We start from the raw sequence: 15,165 nt of genomic DNA on the forward strand, positions 1-15,165 counted from the left end.
TGTTGTCTTCCGGTTACCAATTGACATATTTTCCTGAATGAGTTAAACATTTGCCATTGTTTTATTCGTTTCGTATTGTTGATCATGAGTTTGCAATGGAAACATTAAGTCTGGTGTCAAATGGATCTCCACTTCGACCTGGCTGGATGGATTTCTGTGACAAACATGCAAGATCAGCGTCCGAAGAGTTCTTTGCTAGCTTCCTGGTGTATCTGAAAGCCCATCCTACTTCTGAATTTAGACCAAGGGATCCGGTGGACTTTGCCAAAAAATTTGTTGAGTTGTTTCTGAAGTATTTCGAGAAAAAGATACAAAATGACAAGCCTGCAGACAGTGAAGAAATCAATCAAAAGCCTTTAGAGGGCGCAACTGGGTGGTCAAACTATGGTGGCGATTTTGGTGGGTCCAATGGTTTTGATGATTCTAGTGCAATTGAACAATCATTTCAGTCATCTAATGGACAAGATCAGTTTAATGAATCGTCAAATGTTGTTGTACTATCAGACGAACATTCAGCTGCTGAAGCACCGAGTCCAAGTCATCAAACATCATCAATGTTAAAGCCGCCAAAAGGAAGTATTCTCAAAAGGTTTTCATTTAGAAAAATTAAACAGCACAATTTATTCAAGCAACATTCAGATGAAGTTGAATTATCTTCTGGATCAAATGAAAATTATTCTCGTGAGAGACATTTGCAAGATCAAAAACAAGCAAAGAGATCCAAAAAGCTAATGAAAGAATCAAAACAAAAATTACCGCCACTACCATCACATCCGGGACAAGTTAAAAAAGAAGGAATTGTGTATGTGTTTAATGGGGAGGACTCAAAAGGGAAATCAAAGTGGGAAAAAACAAGACTTTTGTTGTGTAAAGCAGATAAAGACTATTCACTTGAGTTTTTCTCACCACCAAAGGTATTGTATATAGTATGGAGTACTCACTACTACACAATTTAGTATATCCATTTGTGAAATAATCAGTTGTCCTTTAGCACAAGACTGCATTTTCCATATATTTGACTTTTTATGATGTTCAATTTAGTCTAGCAAACTGTGAATAATGCATTGAATTTGTGAATTATAAAACCAAATAACGAGAAAGTGTTGCGAATATTATAAAATTGCAAACAATATAGACATTATCTTGTATATTGAAATTATAATACTACTTATAAATTGTAGCAATTTTGTCCAAAAATGTCTGAAATTGCTCGGACTTCTATATTTCACAGACTTTTATTTAAGGAATGAATTGCGGGGATAATGACATCAACACCGCAATTCTTTCCTTATATTTACACCAATAGTTCATTATTTTATTCAAGAAACGTTAAAAAATACTTCATTTCATTTCGAATTACCTTTCAGTAATGCTTCCTTACCCATTCTGTAAATAGGACGACCCGACTGTTACCGGAAACATTTTTCCAAAGACGTCACAATAATGCGGGAAAGATCTACCACTTGAAATCACATTTTAACGTAAAATTGAAACACTTTTGGCAACAAAACGTTTAAAATATAATAACTTAGCACTTTCTAAAATGTTGATTTATATTTTACGGGACCTGCTGACACAATACAAACAATAACAAGATCAATAGTTTTCATGTATATTGTTATGATGTGGTATCATTCATAGTTTATCAATTATTTGTAATAAGTTGTTAAACAAAACAGAAGCATTTCTTTATAAACCCAGAAGTTGCATGTGCTCATCGCAATGAGGATTGAAGGGTCAGACAGGCACCGAAAAAGGACAGGGTTTAGAATACTGAATACTCTTCTAAAATCTTCTAAAACTGCCCAGCTAAAGTCCTAACATAGCCTAGCACAATGCATAGCATATTCCCAATGTTAAAACATTTACATGTACCTTTTTCCCCCAAACATGAAAATGAATTTCCCAATTTTACGCTTTGAATTTCTTTTCTTATAAAAAAAATGGACTCCCAAATCGTTGTTGCACGGATGTGTAGGTGTAATCTTAAAGGAAAAAACTTTTTTTTATTGTGTACTTTTTATATCATTCTTGTTCATTTCTAAGCAAAATAAAAGTTCACAATTAAGTTAAAATGACACATTTTTTCCAATCAGAAAGTCTCTGACCCTGTTCCCTAAGTTGTGGGAAAAAACACTGTCTAGTTACCGTACCTAAGTACGGATGTGATAATATGGAATTCCATATTAAAGCTGCATATTATATATTTTTAAATTAATAACCACAGTGTACATGGACATCATTTAAGAATGTTTACAAATACATTCTTAAATTGTACATTTTAAAAATCATCATGTGATGTTCCACTTTTTAACTTAAAATCTACATTTTTTCTTAGAAAATAGATAAAGTCAATTGATTACTTCTCTTGACCATAGTCTCCAGACTATGGCCCTAGTCAGTCCTGCTCCTCGAAGTTTTCAACTCACCCGCGTAAATGTATTTTGTTTATTTGAATGGTATACATGTAAAATATGTGGATATATTCTAAGACTTGTTAATAATTTATTTAAAAAATGCTGGTAAATTACTAAGAAACTGTTCACAAGCATGCAGTTATACAAGTTACTACTAAGGGCTGTCAGTGTTTGTATGATAGTATTTATATAACTACTAAGGGCTGTCAGTGTTTGTATGATAGTATTTATATAACTACTTAGGGCTGTCATTGTTTGTATGATAGTATTTATATAACTACTAAGGGCTGTCATTGTTTGTATAATAGTATTTATATAACTACTAAGGGCTGTCATTGTTTGTATAATAGTATTTATATAACTACTAAGGGCTGTCAGTGTTTGTATAATAGTATTTATATAACTACTAAGGGCTGTCAGTGTTTGTATAATAGTATTTATATAACTACTAAGGGCTGTCAGTGTTTGTATAATAGTATTTATATAACTACTAAGGGCTGTCAGTGTTTGTATGATAGTATTTATATAACTACTAAGGGCTGTCAGTGTTTGTATGATAGTATTTATATAACTACTAAGGGCTGTCAGTGTTTGTATGATAGTATTTATATAACTACTGAGGGCTGTCAGTGTTTGTATGATAGTATTTAAATAACTACTGAGGGCTGTCAGTGTTTGTATAATAGTATTTATATAACTACTAAGGGCTGTCAGTGTTTGTATGATAGTATTTATATAACTACTAAGGGCTGTCAGTGTTTGTATGATAGTATTTATATAACTACTAAGGGCTGTCAGTGTTTGTATGATAGTATTTATATAACTACTAAGGGCTGTCAGTGTTTGTATGATAGTATTTATATAACTACTAAGGGCTGTCAGTGTTTGTATGATAGTATTTATATAACTACTAAGAGCTGTCAGTGTTTGTATGATAGTATTTATATAACTACTAAGGGCTGTCAGTGTTTGTATGATAGTATTTATATAACTACTAAGGGCTGTCAGTGTTTGTATGATAGTATTTATATAACTACTAAGGGCTGTCAGTGTTTGTATGATAGTATTTATATAACTACTAAGGGCTGTCAGTGTTTGTATGATAGTATTTATATAACTACTAAGGGCTGTCATTGTTTGTATGATAGTATTTATATAACTACTAAGGGCTGTCAGTGTTTGTATGATAGTATTTATATAACTACTAAGGGCTGTCAGTGTTTGTATGATAGTATTTATATAACTACTAAGGGCTGTCAGTGTTTGTATGATAGTATTTATATAACTACTAAGGGCTGTCAGTGTTTGTATGATAGTATTTATATAACTACTAAGGGCTGTCAGTGTTTGTATGATAGTATTTATATAACTACTAAGGGCTGTCAGTGTTTGTATGATAGTATTTATATAACTACTAAGGGCTGTCAGTGTTTGTATGATAGTATTTATATAACTACTAAGGGCTGTCAGTGTTTGTATGATAGTATTTATATAACTACTAAGGGCTGTCAGTGTTTGTATGATAGTATTTATATAACTACTTAGGGCTGTCAGTGTTTGTATGATAGTATTTATATAACTACTAAGGGCTGTCAGTGTTTGTATGATAGTATTTATATAACTACTAAGGGCTGTCAGTGTTTGTATGATAGTATTTATATAACTACTTAGGGCTGTCAGTGTTTGTATGATAGTATTTATATAACTACTAAGGGCTGTCAGTGTTTGTATGATAGTATTTATATAACTACTAAGGGCTGTCAGTGTTTGTATGATAGTATTTATATAACTACTAAGGGCTGTCAGTGTTTGTATGATAGTATTTATATAACTACTAAGGGCTGTCAGTGTTTGTATGATAGTATTTATATAACTACTTAGGGCTGTCAGTGTTTGTATGATAGTATTTATATAACTACTTAGGGCTGTCAGTGTTTGTATGATAGTATTTATATAACTACTAAGGGCTGTCAGTGTTTGTATAATAGTATTTATTAATGTAATTTTGGCAGTTCATCTGGTACATAATACATTTACTTGATTATGTCAATATATTTTGTTTTTAAAAATAGTTTTATTACTTTAATTAAATTATTGTAAGTATACATCAAAGCAAAAAACAACAACGGTATAATCAAGTTCTTTTTAAGGTACAATAAAAATACCACAAGTTATGACCTATCATCACAATTAAGCCTGAGGCATATATATATATATACATTATGTAGATGCAAACAATACAAAGTAAACAACTTAATTTGCCTTAAGACTGACTATTGTTAACTGATGTAGAACAGTGATATTTTGATGTTTCTTTTCCTACATGTTTATTGAAGCTGCATATAGTATTGTCGATGGATCTTATAAAAACTTGAATTTCTATCTTGAGTGGTGATAATCCTCAAGTTGTGACAAACTTAAGCCATGTTAAGTCCCTAGTGAATTTTGATATCATGAGAATGGAAAATTCACATTGTTTTGTGTAATCTCTTAGATAAGTCCTTTTAAACTTCCTGGTACTTGAAATAAAAATTGAATAACACAAATATTTGGTGCTTTATTGTATATTTTTTGTTAAGGATCTTATTCAGCCCTTCAAAAATAATTATGGTACACTTAAACAACATTTCTGAGGCTTTCTAAGAAAGTGAAGATAACATTTGAAATTTGATCATATTATTACACATTTTAAAATGCTCTTGAAGAAAAAAGACAAAAAAAAATATTATCGTTAGTTTCAACTCATAGTCTAGTAAAAAACAAGTTTTTATTTAAGGCATAACACTGAAATTGGTATTTGTTTTACATCTAAATGTGTAAAGTTTACAACTTCGATATCTTACTGAAGTGGTGACAAGGGCCTTTTTTTAATAAGATATTATGCTACTGATGAGTGCTTAGGTACACTGGTAAAGTTACGGGCAGAATATATGCCATATCATAAATGTTCCTACAAGATCTTATTTGAAATGCATTTAATGCCAAAAACATGGTAATGCTTTGAAAATTTTGATCTTGAGCCTTTGGTACATTTTTATTGGAAATGGGGCCCAGGATCATAATTGAGGCACACTTTGTGAGGCCCAATTGAAAGTTAATGTGCCTTAACTTATTTTTAAATCAAACTATTGATTAAATTTATCCATTGACAAACAAAGTAAATGTGGACAAACATCTCACAGGGGCTCAAATTTGGAAGTCAGTGAATGGACACTTGCAGATAATCTATAAGGACAGCGTAGACTCTTGTAAAAACATTGTAGTTCGCATTTAAACATATTACATATATATAAAATTGGTTGTAAGTTATTTAATTCTGATGTTTGTGTGTATATGAGTAGAGATGTGCAATGTCATTGATAAACCAATAGAAATATTATGCTACAAAACAGAAGTGATATGTATTGATATTTAGGGACAATTGTTTCTCCCACCTCAGATAAGTAGATCCAATAATTTAACCATGCTAGATATTCTTATCTTGCCTACGGGCGAAGATAAAATGCCCATATGGAACTTCTTTTTAATGGTCACCACATTGTAATTACCTCCCTTGTTGAAGACTGTCGTCAGTAGCATCAAGGAAATCTTGTCTTATGGTAATATTTAGAACGCTAATTAATTATTTCTCACTTCAAATGTCACCATAAAACAGTTTTCACGCACCTTTCAAGAAATAATGCTTCATTCTCCATAGAACTATTTGAAAAGACCGATTTGACTATTAACATTAGGGCCTAAAAAAAATTTGTTTGGTTAGGGTTACATCCTTTTCAAAAATAGGTAGGGTAGGTAGGCTTTTTATTTTTTTTTTATTAGGCTTTATATCCTTTCGAAAACCGCTACCGTACATCGATGCGCTACCGTAGCCGCCTAATGCAGACCAATTTTTCAAGGGTGCTGGTTACCGCTACTGTTTTACTGTAGGAATACTGTAGACGACTGAAACGTACCGAAAAAGTAGGTACGTCTAGTTCCACAGCCGCAAAATGCACATTTTCCACAAATTTGTGGTACGTTTTTCATTAAAATAAGAAGGATTGTGAATTTTAAAAACAGCATTAATACGCTATGGTACTTTGTCTTAGAAACAGTTACTACACTACGGAATTTCTTTCAAATATAATAACCATGCAAAAATAAGCAACGGTATTTCTTTAAAAATCGTCATTCAACATTATTCGCCTCTGGCATTTGTAAATTTGCTTTAATAAAACCGCATTCTTATGCTTTTCCTCTTGTGTCAGAAGTACGCTGTGGTATCACTGTTAAATTTAAGAAATGAGCAAAACTGCGCAGTGGTATTACTGTGATATTTGTTTTACGGACTGTGTGTTAACTTCGATAAGGTAGACATTTCATGTTTGAATTAAACTAAATCAGTCACTTAAGTGCACTTTGGTAGCGTTCTTGAATCTAGAAGTATGCAAAACTACGCAGCGGTATTTCCTGTATAAACATAATACGTAATCAACATAACACAACCCATTTCAAAGGCGACGTTGCCTTTGAAGGTCATTTAACGCTAGTTACGCTTCCTTTTAAAACTGTTGACATATTGCTATAACTTTCTTATAAATCCAACCGGACATCTATTACGTGATCGCTTTAAAGTTATCATGGAAACCTTAGTGACTGCAAATATATCAACAGAACATCCATTACAAAATAGCTGTCACAGTTGCCATGAAAACCACTGCAATAGACAATAAACCAACCGGACAAATATCACAAGGTCGCATCAAGGTTGGAACCACAGTGACCCCTGTTATGAATGTTGTATGGGAAAGGAGCATTACTTAATACAACATGCACCAATACATTTCTGTCGATGAAACAATGATCAAAGGTCACGGTCACCATTCAAGAATCGTTGGTGCTCCGTGTGTCATGGGGTATCTCAGGAATTACCAGGCGTACTTAAGTCGAAAGATAGAAGTAGGGTTGACTCAAACAGTTGTAGAGAACTGAAGAGAAAACATCACAAGATGATCATGTTGTATTTGCCGACAAGTTTAGTTCCTCTGGCGTTTGGAAAAAATCTATACTTTCGTGTCACGCATTAAACACCGGAAGGACATATTGGTCAATCGCAAAATCAGTCCACGAAAAGAGATGGCAAAGTTAGGATGCTCAGCAGAGGGGAACACATGGCATGAAATATTGCGGACCGGAAGCTTATGTCCACTGCATGGGAATAATCAAAACATGTGTGCAACCCGATGACATGTTTCAATTCTATAATAAATAGCCGACAGAACAAGGTTGTGGCGGAAGAAGTAAATACAAAAGGAAAGTGGGAAAAACATGCATCAAAGTTATTTTATAATTAAAAAAGAACATGGGTGTTGTAGACAGTGAACATTTACAGTGTACCAACACAAAGTGCTTATTTGTGGACCTAATGTGTGTGGTTTGCCGTGGACATCTCGCTTGTGATTCATCATGTATAAAGCTTCAACCCTCCGGCTACCTATAAGCTGTTTGAAAGAATGGTAATACTTTTTTACAGTATATTACAAACATGCTGTAGAATGTTAAATAGTAACCATAATCAGGTTTAATAACATATTGATCGTTGCATGTACCACCAAAATGAAACATGAACAACATCTTTTAAAATCAATCAGCTGTTTAGTGTTTTATGTTTCTGTTTTTAGGTTGCAGAACAACTTATCGGCGGGAATGGCACACGTATAAGGAAATCCAAACAAACAAGCGACATATTTTAACTTGACCTCTTTGGCAATGTGCAGTGCAGAGTCAGCTTGCATGAGTATAATTCTAATGTTTATAAAATAAAACTCAAATGAAATGTTATTTTATTTAAGGGAATGTTTTATTTCGTATCGTGGCATTACCTCTAGGAAAGGCCGAATGGAAGTCAAGTCCAACAAGACTATGGCTCCAGAAACACAGAGGAACGGAAAACAACAACTCATGTATCCTAAACATTTTCACTAATATATGTTTTTTATATAATTGCAGTTTGAAATGACCCTTAAATCGAAACAATGAATGGCCTCTGAAGTTCATGAAAATGCATACATTAAATTATTTCTACTGTTTAATGGCACATCTTGAATTTCAGAGTCTAGTACAAGAAAGCGCCGTTTAGATCAATCATGTATTAAAATAAATTTTTGTTCCTGAAGGGACTAATAATGTTTGTTTTAATGTTTTTTATAGAATTAAACATTTCATGCTTAAAATGAGGACATATTTTTCGAAATTACACATATACAGTGCAATTGTCGCTAACAACGTGTCTTTATAACAAATATTCATCAATATGTGATTTCTTTTTACAGACCGATGATATTGCATTGCACCAGAAACTCCACTAGACTCTGTTGCCGTTTCGTTAATCGCATGCTGTGATTATACTGGTGTTGTTTCCCGTGACAAATCTTTCGATATTTTTAGCAATTTAATAGTTACAGCCAAATTCTTTGATTTATGTTTTGGTCTATGTTTTTCTATTATATAATTATGTACATATGTTCTTTGTTGATTGGAGAAAAAATATTATCATTATTGATTTTCGTCGTGTTTAATTTTATCCCTATGTATTCCTCAAGTTCCTATGATGTATATAATTGATCTATACATTTTATAACATTGATGTATGAATGAATTGTGAATCCGTATTTGGATTTTAGTCCTATATGTATACATTTATATAGAAAATGAATGGACATGTGTGTAAAATATCATGATAGAGAATTATTATTTTAATTCCTTTCTGATTTATTTGATGAAAAGCATATTGTTTTGTAATCGCTCTATGCATGTATAAATACTAAAATAAACAAAAATATTTATAATATAATGAATACTACAGGGACAAGCCCATTAGTTGAACAGTAAAAAATAGGCCCTGTTAAGGTGTACACGTCAAGGACCCAAACAACAATGAACTAGAGACACAAACATTGTTACACCACTTCTTAAATCATAATTTTCACTTTTTGTTTTATTACTGAATTTTACATAGAATGACACGTGCCTGGAAAACTGTGATAATGTGATGTGTGCATTAAAATTAAGCACGGCTAAAATAGCGTATTTATACATACATGGTTTAGCCACACATGGCATTCCAGAGAGTGTTTATGTGGATTTTTTCAATTTACTCCGATTCAAGCACACACATGCATAATATGTTTGAAATAATAAAAACATTTCGCAACGTTGCCTTACAAACATCTTTTTTAGCATTATACTTTTGAAATATTTTGGAAAACCTTTTTCTACTACTGTAGTACAAAATTGCTGTTTGAGAAATATCAAATAATAGCCGTAGTGTATTTATGAGGAAAACAACAGACATAAATATCGAGTTACTACAAAAGTTATAACTGCCATAGTGTATCTATGCATGCACACGTGGTATAATTCCAAGATTGATCATAACATTAAACGTCTCCGGCAATTTTGAAATACATATACCTGAAATGTTTGTACTAGAACTACCAGAGTGTATTAATGCATAATATTATCCTTTATGTACTTAACAAATTGTTCAAAGAAGTAATTCCTATCTACAAAACTCGCCTATAGTAGTTTTATAAACATTAAAAAGTAGCCAATACCGAAGATGAAAAATACCACAACCTACATATCACAGGATTACCATTGCGCTGTTTTGCATGTGCGTTTACCTACTGATGATTGTCTTCAATCAAATTACTACAACACACGTCTACGGTTATTCCTACATTTGTTCAAAATTCATCATATCCGTAGTGTAGTTATGAGAGTTTTGTATTTTTCCGAAGTCAACCAGAGCGTAGTTATGCCGAAATGTCATATATATTAATAAGTGAATATTTTAATTGCCGTTACATAATAAAACCAATAAAATGCATTTTATTGTATTAATGTGTCTATGAAAGGGTTTAAGTAAAAGGAAAAATGTACATTTTCACTAGAACATTACCTAATTAGGGATAATGTATATGTCACTAATTCGTGAAATGCAAACTTGATTTATAAAGGTGTTATGTTATATAATTTTATGTACTATATAATGTTTGTAATTAATTTCTTTAATTGTGTTATAAATTTATACTGTTTCGAAATTGATAAACATTTTACCTAATTGCTAACGCATTTTAATCGGGAGATTTAAGTCTCTGCTTTTAGCAAAACATGTACAAGATTATAAAAATAAGCGGTATTCCCACGCTGTACGATAGCGGTAATCAGTAGCCGAAAATTTGAGTACGGTTTACACTGCTGTGGTAGTTCGCCGGTGTATGATAGAGGTAATGGGGACACCCGAATTTTGGGTCTGCATTAGGCGGCTATGGTAGCGGAAAGGATATAAGAATGTCATTTTCATCATTGGAGAATGGTGTTAAAGTTATCTTCTATATAAGCAATTAAGGTTTTAAACTACATACTGAAAAGCAAAAAAAAAAAGAAATTTTTTTTTTTTTTTTTTTTTAGTTTTTCATTTTTTTTTCAAACTGACTATAAAAACGTTAGGGTCGGCGCCTATTCCGTAGGTAGGGTCGGGTAATCCGAACCAAATGTATTTTTTTTTAGGCCTAACTGGATCATTGCGCGCATATCCATGACAACCACGTGCTATCGCCTATCCATACGCAATTATTTTCACTAAGCACAAAAGAGTTCCAGCAAAAAATACATTTTTACTTAATTTTGTTTAACTGAGATGGGAGAAAAAGCATCTACCATAGCTGCTCGTGTAAGATAGGTCCATCCCGACCCTCGCGCAGGGTGTTTTGCGGAAACTCGGTAAACCTCGTTTCCGCAAAACACCCTACGCTCGGGTCGGAATGAACCTATCTTACACTCTCGGCCATGGAAGATACTTATAATCTTTTTATCAGTGATGTATTCTTCTGTATTATATGGTGTAATGAGTTGTCTGTATGTAATAGTTTCCAGTTTTGTTAAATAAATTTTTCTTGAGTATAGTACATGATAGTGATAACAGTAAAACCTTTTATTATTTTTGGTCACAATTACATAATTATTCAATATTGTCATTCACTATCTTTATTTTATTTAGACAGAAAGTGAAATAATGATGATACATGTATTAAACTGAAAACTTAATTAATTACCATGGATAATGTTTATGTTTTTATGCCCCCGAAGGTGGGCATATTAAAATCGCACCATCCGTCCGGCTCTGTAACTTCCCCTTGTATGGACAGATTTTAAAATAACTTGCCACATGTGTTCCACATACCAAGACGACGTGTCACGTGCAAGACCGGTGTCCCTACCTCAAAGGTCAAGGTCACACTTAGTGTTTATTCACAATGGAGTGCTGCATATAAGGACATAGAATATAGGTTGTCGTGTCCGGGCTGTAACTTTCCCTTGTATGGACAGATTTTAAAATAACTTGCCACATGTGTACCACATACCAAGACGACATGTCGCGTGCAAGACCCGTGTCCCTACCTCAAAGGTCAAGGTCACACTTAGTGTTTATTTACAATGGAGTGCTGCATATAATGACATAGAGTATAGGTTGTCGTGTCCGGGCTGTAACTTTCTCTTGTATGGACAGATTTTAAAATAACTTGCCACATGTGTACCACATACCAAGACGACGTGTCGCGTGCAAGATCCGTGTCCCTACCTCAAAGGTCAAGGTCACACTTAGTGTTTATTCACAATGGAGTGCTGCATATAAGGACATAGAGTATAGGTTGTCGTGTCCGGGCTGTAACTTTCTCTTGTATGGACAGATTTTAAAATAACTTGCCACATGTGTTCCACATACCAAGACGACGTGTCACATGCAAGACCCGTGTCCCTGCCTCAAAGGTCAAGGTCACACATATTGTTTATTCACAATGGAGTGCTGCATATAAGGACATAGAGTATAGGTTGTCGGGTCCGGGCTGTAACTTTCCCTTGTATGGACAGATTTTAAAATAACTTGCCACATGTGTTCCACATACCAAGTCGACATGTCGTGTGCAAGACCCATGTCCTTACCTCTAAGGTGAAAGATACACTAAGTGTTTATTCACAAGGGAATTCTGAATATAAGGACATAACAGTGTAGGTTGTCAAGTATGGGTGGTATTTTTTTATGTTCAGAGGCAATTTAAAATAACTTGCCATATGTATTTGACACGTAAAGGCAAGATCAACTTTTCATGTACTGACCTTGTTCGTAGGTCAATGTCACATTCGGGGGCATTCGTCACATACTGTGACAGCTCTTGTTTTATTATTTCAAATGATTATCATGATACGCTCTGAATTACTGTTATGATGTTGTGATTCATTTTTGCCTGTTATACCCATCCCTATATTTCAGTCTGTGAAACCAAAGCAAGGTTTATTCTGCACAATGATAACTGAGGCACGAGTAACAACGCCCCTCGAAATGCCTGACCATCAGCACTCGTTTGTTTTAAAGGTAAGGTAATTGATATATCATGCTCAATCCAATTATGACTTTCCTTGCCATCATAGTTCACATGTATTAGTTTGCCAAGGGCTGTCATATGACTTGTAAATCTTAGGTGCAACCATTCTGAATATTCGTTGGTTCCGCGACATGGCAATTCTGCAGAGATTCCATTTTCACAGTTCTATGAGTGTTGATATAAACATCTCCTTAAACATTTGAAACAAATTGTGAGGTAATATTTGCTTAAAGTGGTCATTTTATGTCTTGTGTAGACAATAACTTTTTTATTATTCAATTTTGATGAAACTTAGTGACAGTGTTTTGGTTTGTTTGATCCTTGGTTAAATGGCATCAGTAAAGCAGGAGTAACTGCTGTTCCCCTTTTATGATAAAAATGGTAGATTTATGACTTATGTGGACAATAACTTAACTATATAATTGTCCAATCATGATAAAACTTGGCGACTGTCTTTTTCAGTCATAATATCTCAGTCAAGTTTGAAAAGGCTTTAATCATATCAGTAAGGCCAGAGTTACAGGGAATGCCCCTTTTACTTTTAAACAAAGTAGTTTCATGTCTTTTGCAGAGACAATTATTAAAAGTATTAATCATCCAATTATAATGAAACTTGGTGACAGTGTATGTAGGCATAATATCACAGTCAAGTTTGATTGTGTCGTCAGTTGCCTCAGTATTTCAATTTACCACAAACATTGCTCATTTAACATTACATATGATTGGCACTCCAAACAAGCTACATCTCCAATAACCAAATTCATAATTCTAGTTAAAGATTTGTGTTCAGTGGCCAAATGAAATGACTATTTCTTTTTTCAGATTTATGTTACTGGTTACTTTTTTAGAGAGCAAAAACATTTGAGAGAAAAAAAAGAGTTTTAGAAGATATTATATAAAATTCATTGTTATAACCAACTGCTGAAAAATATCTACTGATAACCCACACTGTGACTTTATATCTTAAATGTGTTTTACAGGGTGCTGTTACAACAGAGTACATCATAGAGGCCCCCTCCCAGAGTGAGATGAACTCATGGTTGGCTGCACTGGAATGTTGTATCTCCCCTGTCCAACACCTGGATGTGGACAGCGACCACGATCTTACTCCAGAAACGTAAGTGCTTGACTTCTTTTTATTCTAAACCTGCAAGTTTAGTCACATCGTTGGCAAGCATGGTACATAATTCAATTATAATAAAATACCGTGGGACAATTGACTGACAAAATCTTATTCTATTGAATATGCATGAGGCAGGGAAGACAACTCTTCCAATGAATTTGTGTTTGACAACTTAATGGATGGCAAATATTTTTCATTAACCCTGAAGGGACTGCAGCCTTCATGGCTGTGTGGTCTTGACTGCTGTGAACAATTATTGTACCGAAAAGGCGGACTCAGTCCATACAAAAATAATATATTGGTTAATAAATATAAATTAGAAATGCAACAGTATAGCAAAATTGATATTAGAGTATTTGATATTTTTCTATGAAATATTCAAATATTTATTATTAAAAAGTAACAGCAAGGGTGTTTTTACCCTTCTTTGTCATAGTCAGTATCTTCGATGGACTTTGTTTTTCCCCCCAAAGTAACCTCTGAAAGTCCCCATTTCAAGGGAAAAGCAAACAAAAAGCAATATTATAACAAACCAAAAGCAGAATTGAATATTTTTAATTCCAATGCGTTATTTGTAAACAAGGCATATAGAGCTTGGTGCAATTCGTAAATTCTCGATTGAATGATGTATGTGCCAACGGAGGGTCGTTAATAGTCACAGGACCACAATAGTCGAGAGGGGTATATAATTTTAGATATTCTACATTACCTGGCACCTTGCTCTCAGATCGACCTTTACTAAATATATCTATGGGAAATAAAAAGCAACTATGTTACGAAAACAAACATTCATTTCTACTCATCTATTGTATAACAATATAGGTAATAACTCCTTAAATGCTATACTAAACAGCATGAACGTTATATCTAGACATGCAAAACAGTTTATAGCAGATATTTAGCACTTCTTATTCATATCATGAATTTTGCGTTTGAAAATCCAAATGTTAAATGTAATATTCAAATATTCGTCTGCATCCTTTATAATACCGTAATATGAATTAAACATAGAAATATCTAAAATGCACTAGCACGTCTTTGTATCCTAATGATGGATGGACTACGTTAAGTTTGCCATTCAGTGTACATCACCCAGTCACCAATTTGCAATTCAAGGACTATGGGTTAGCCAAAATACCTCTCATGGGTGTTTGGAATTATTTCTATGGACATTTTATGTTTCCCATGAGTTTTACAT

General features: G+C 33.4%; 1 protein-coding gene across 1 annotated transcript in view; it reads left to right on the forward strand.

The window, feature by feature from the left end:
• The window catches only part of LOC128230306 (SH2B adapter protein 1-like), a 26,103-nt gene continuing 10,938 nt past the window's right edge, over positions 1–15,165 (forward strand). Inside the window, exons 1-3 of the mRNA XM_052942475.1 lie at positions 1–914; positions 12,733–12,834; positions 13,825–13,961. Coding sequence (XP_052798435.1) covers positions 96–914; positions 12,733–12,834; positions 13,825–13,961 — 1,058 coding nt within the window. The 5' untranslated portion in view covers positions 1–95. The remainder of the gene's footprint in view (positions 915–12,732; positions 12,835–13,824; positions 13,962–15,165) is intronic.

Source organism: Mya arenaria, chromosome 4, assembly GCF_026914265.1.
Source record: "Mya arenaria isolate MELC-2E11 chromosome 4, ASM2691426v1".
NCBI classification, from domain to species: domain Eukaryota; kingdom Metazoa; phylum Mollusca; class Bivalvia; order Myida; family Myidae; genus Mya; species Mya arenaria.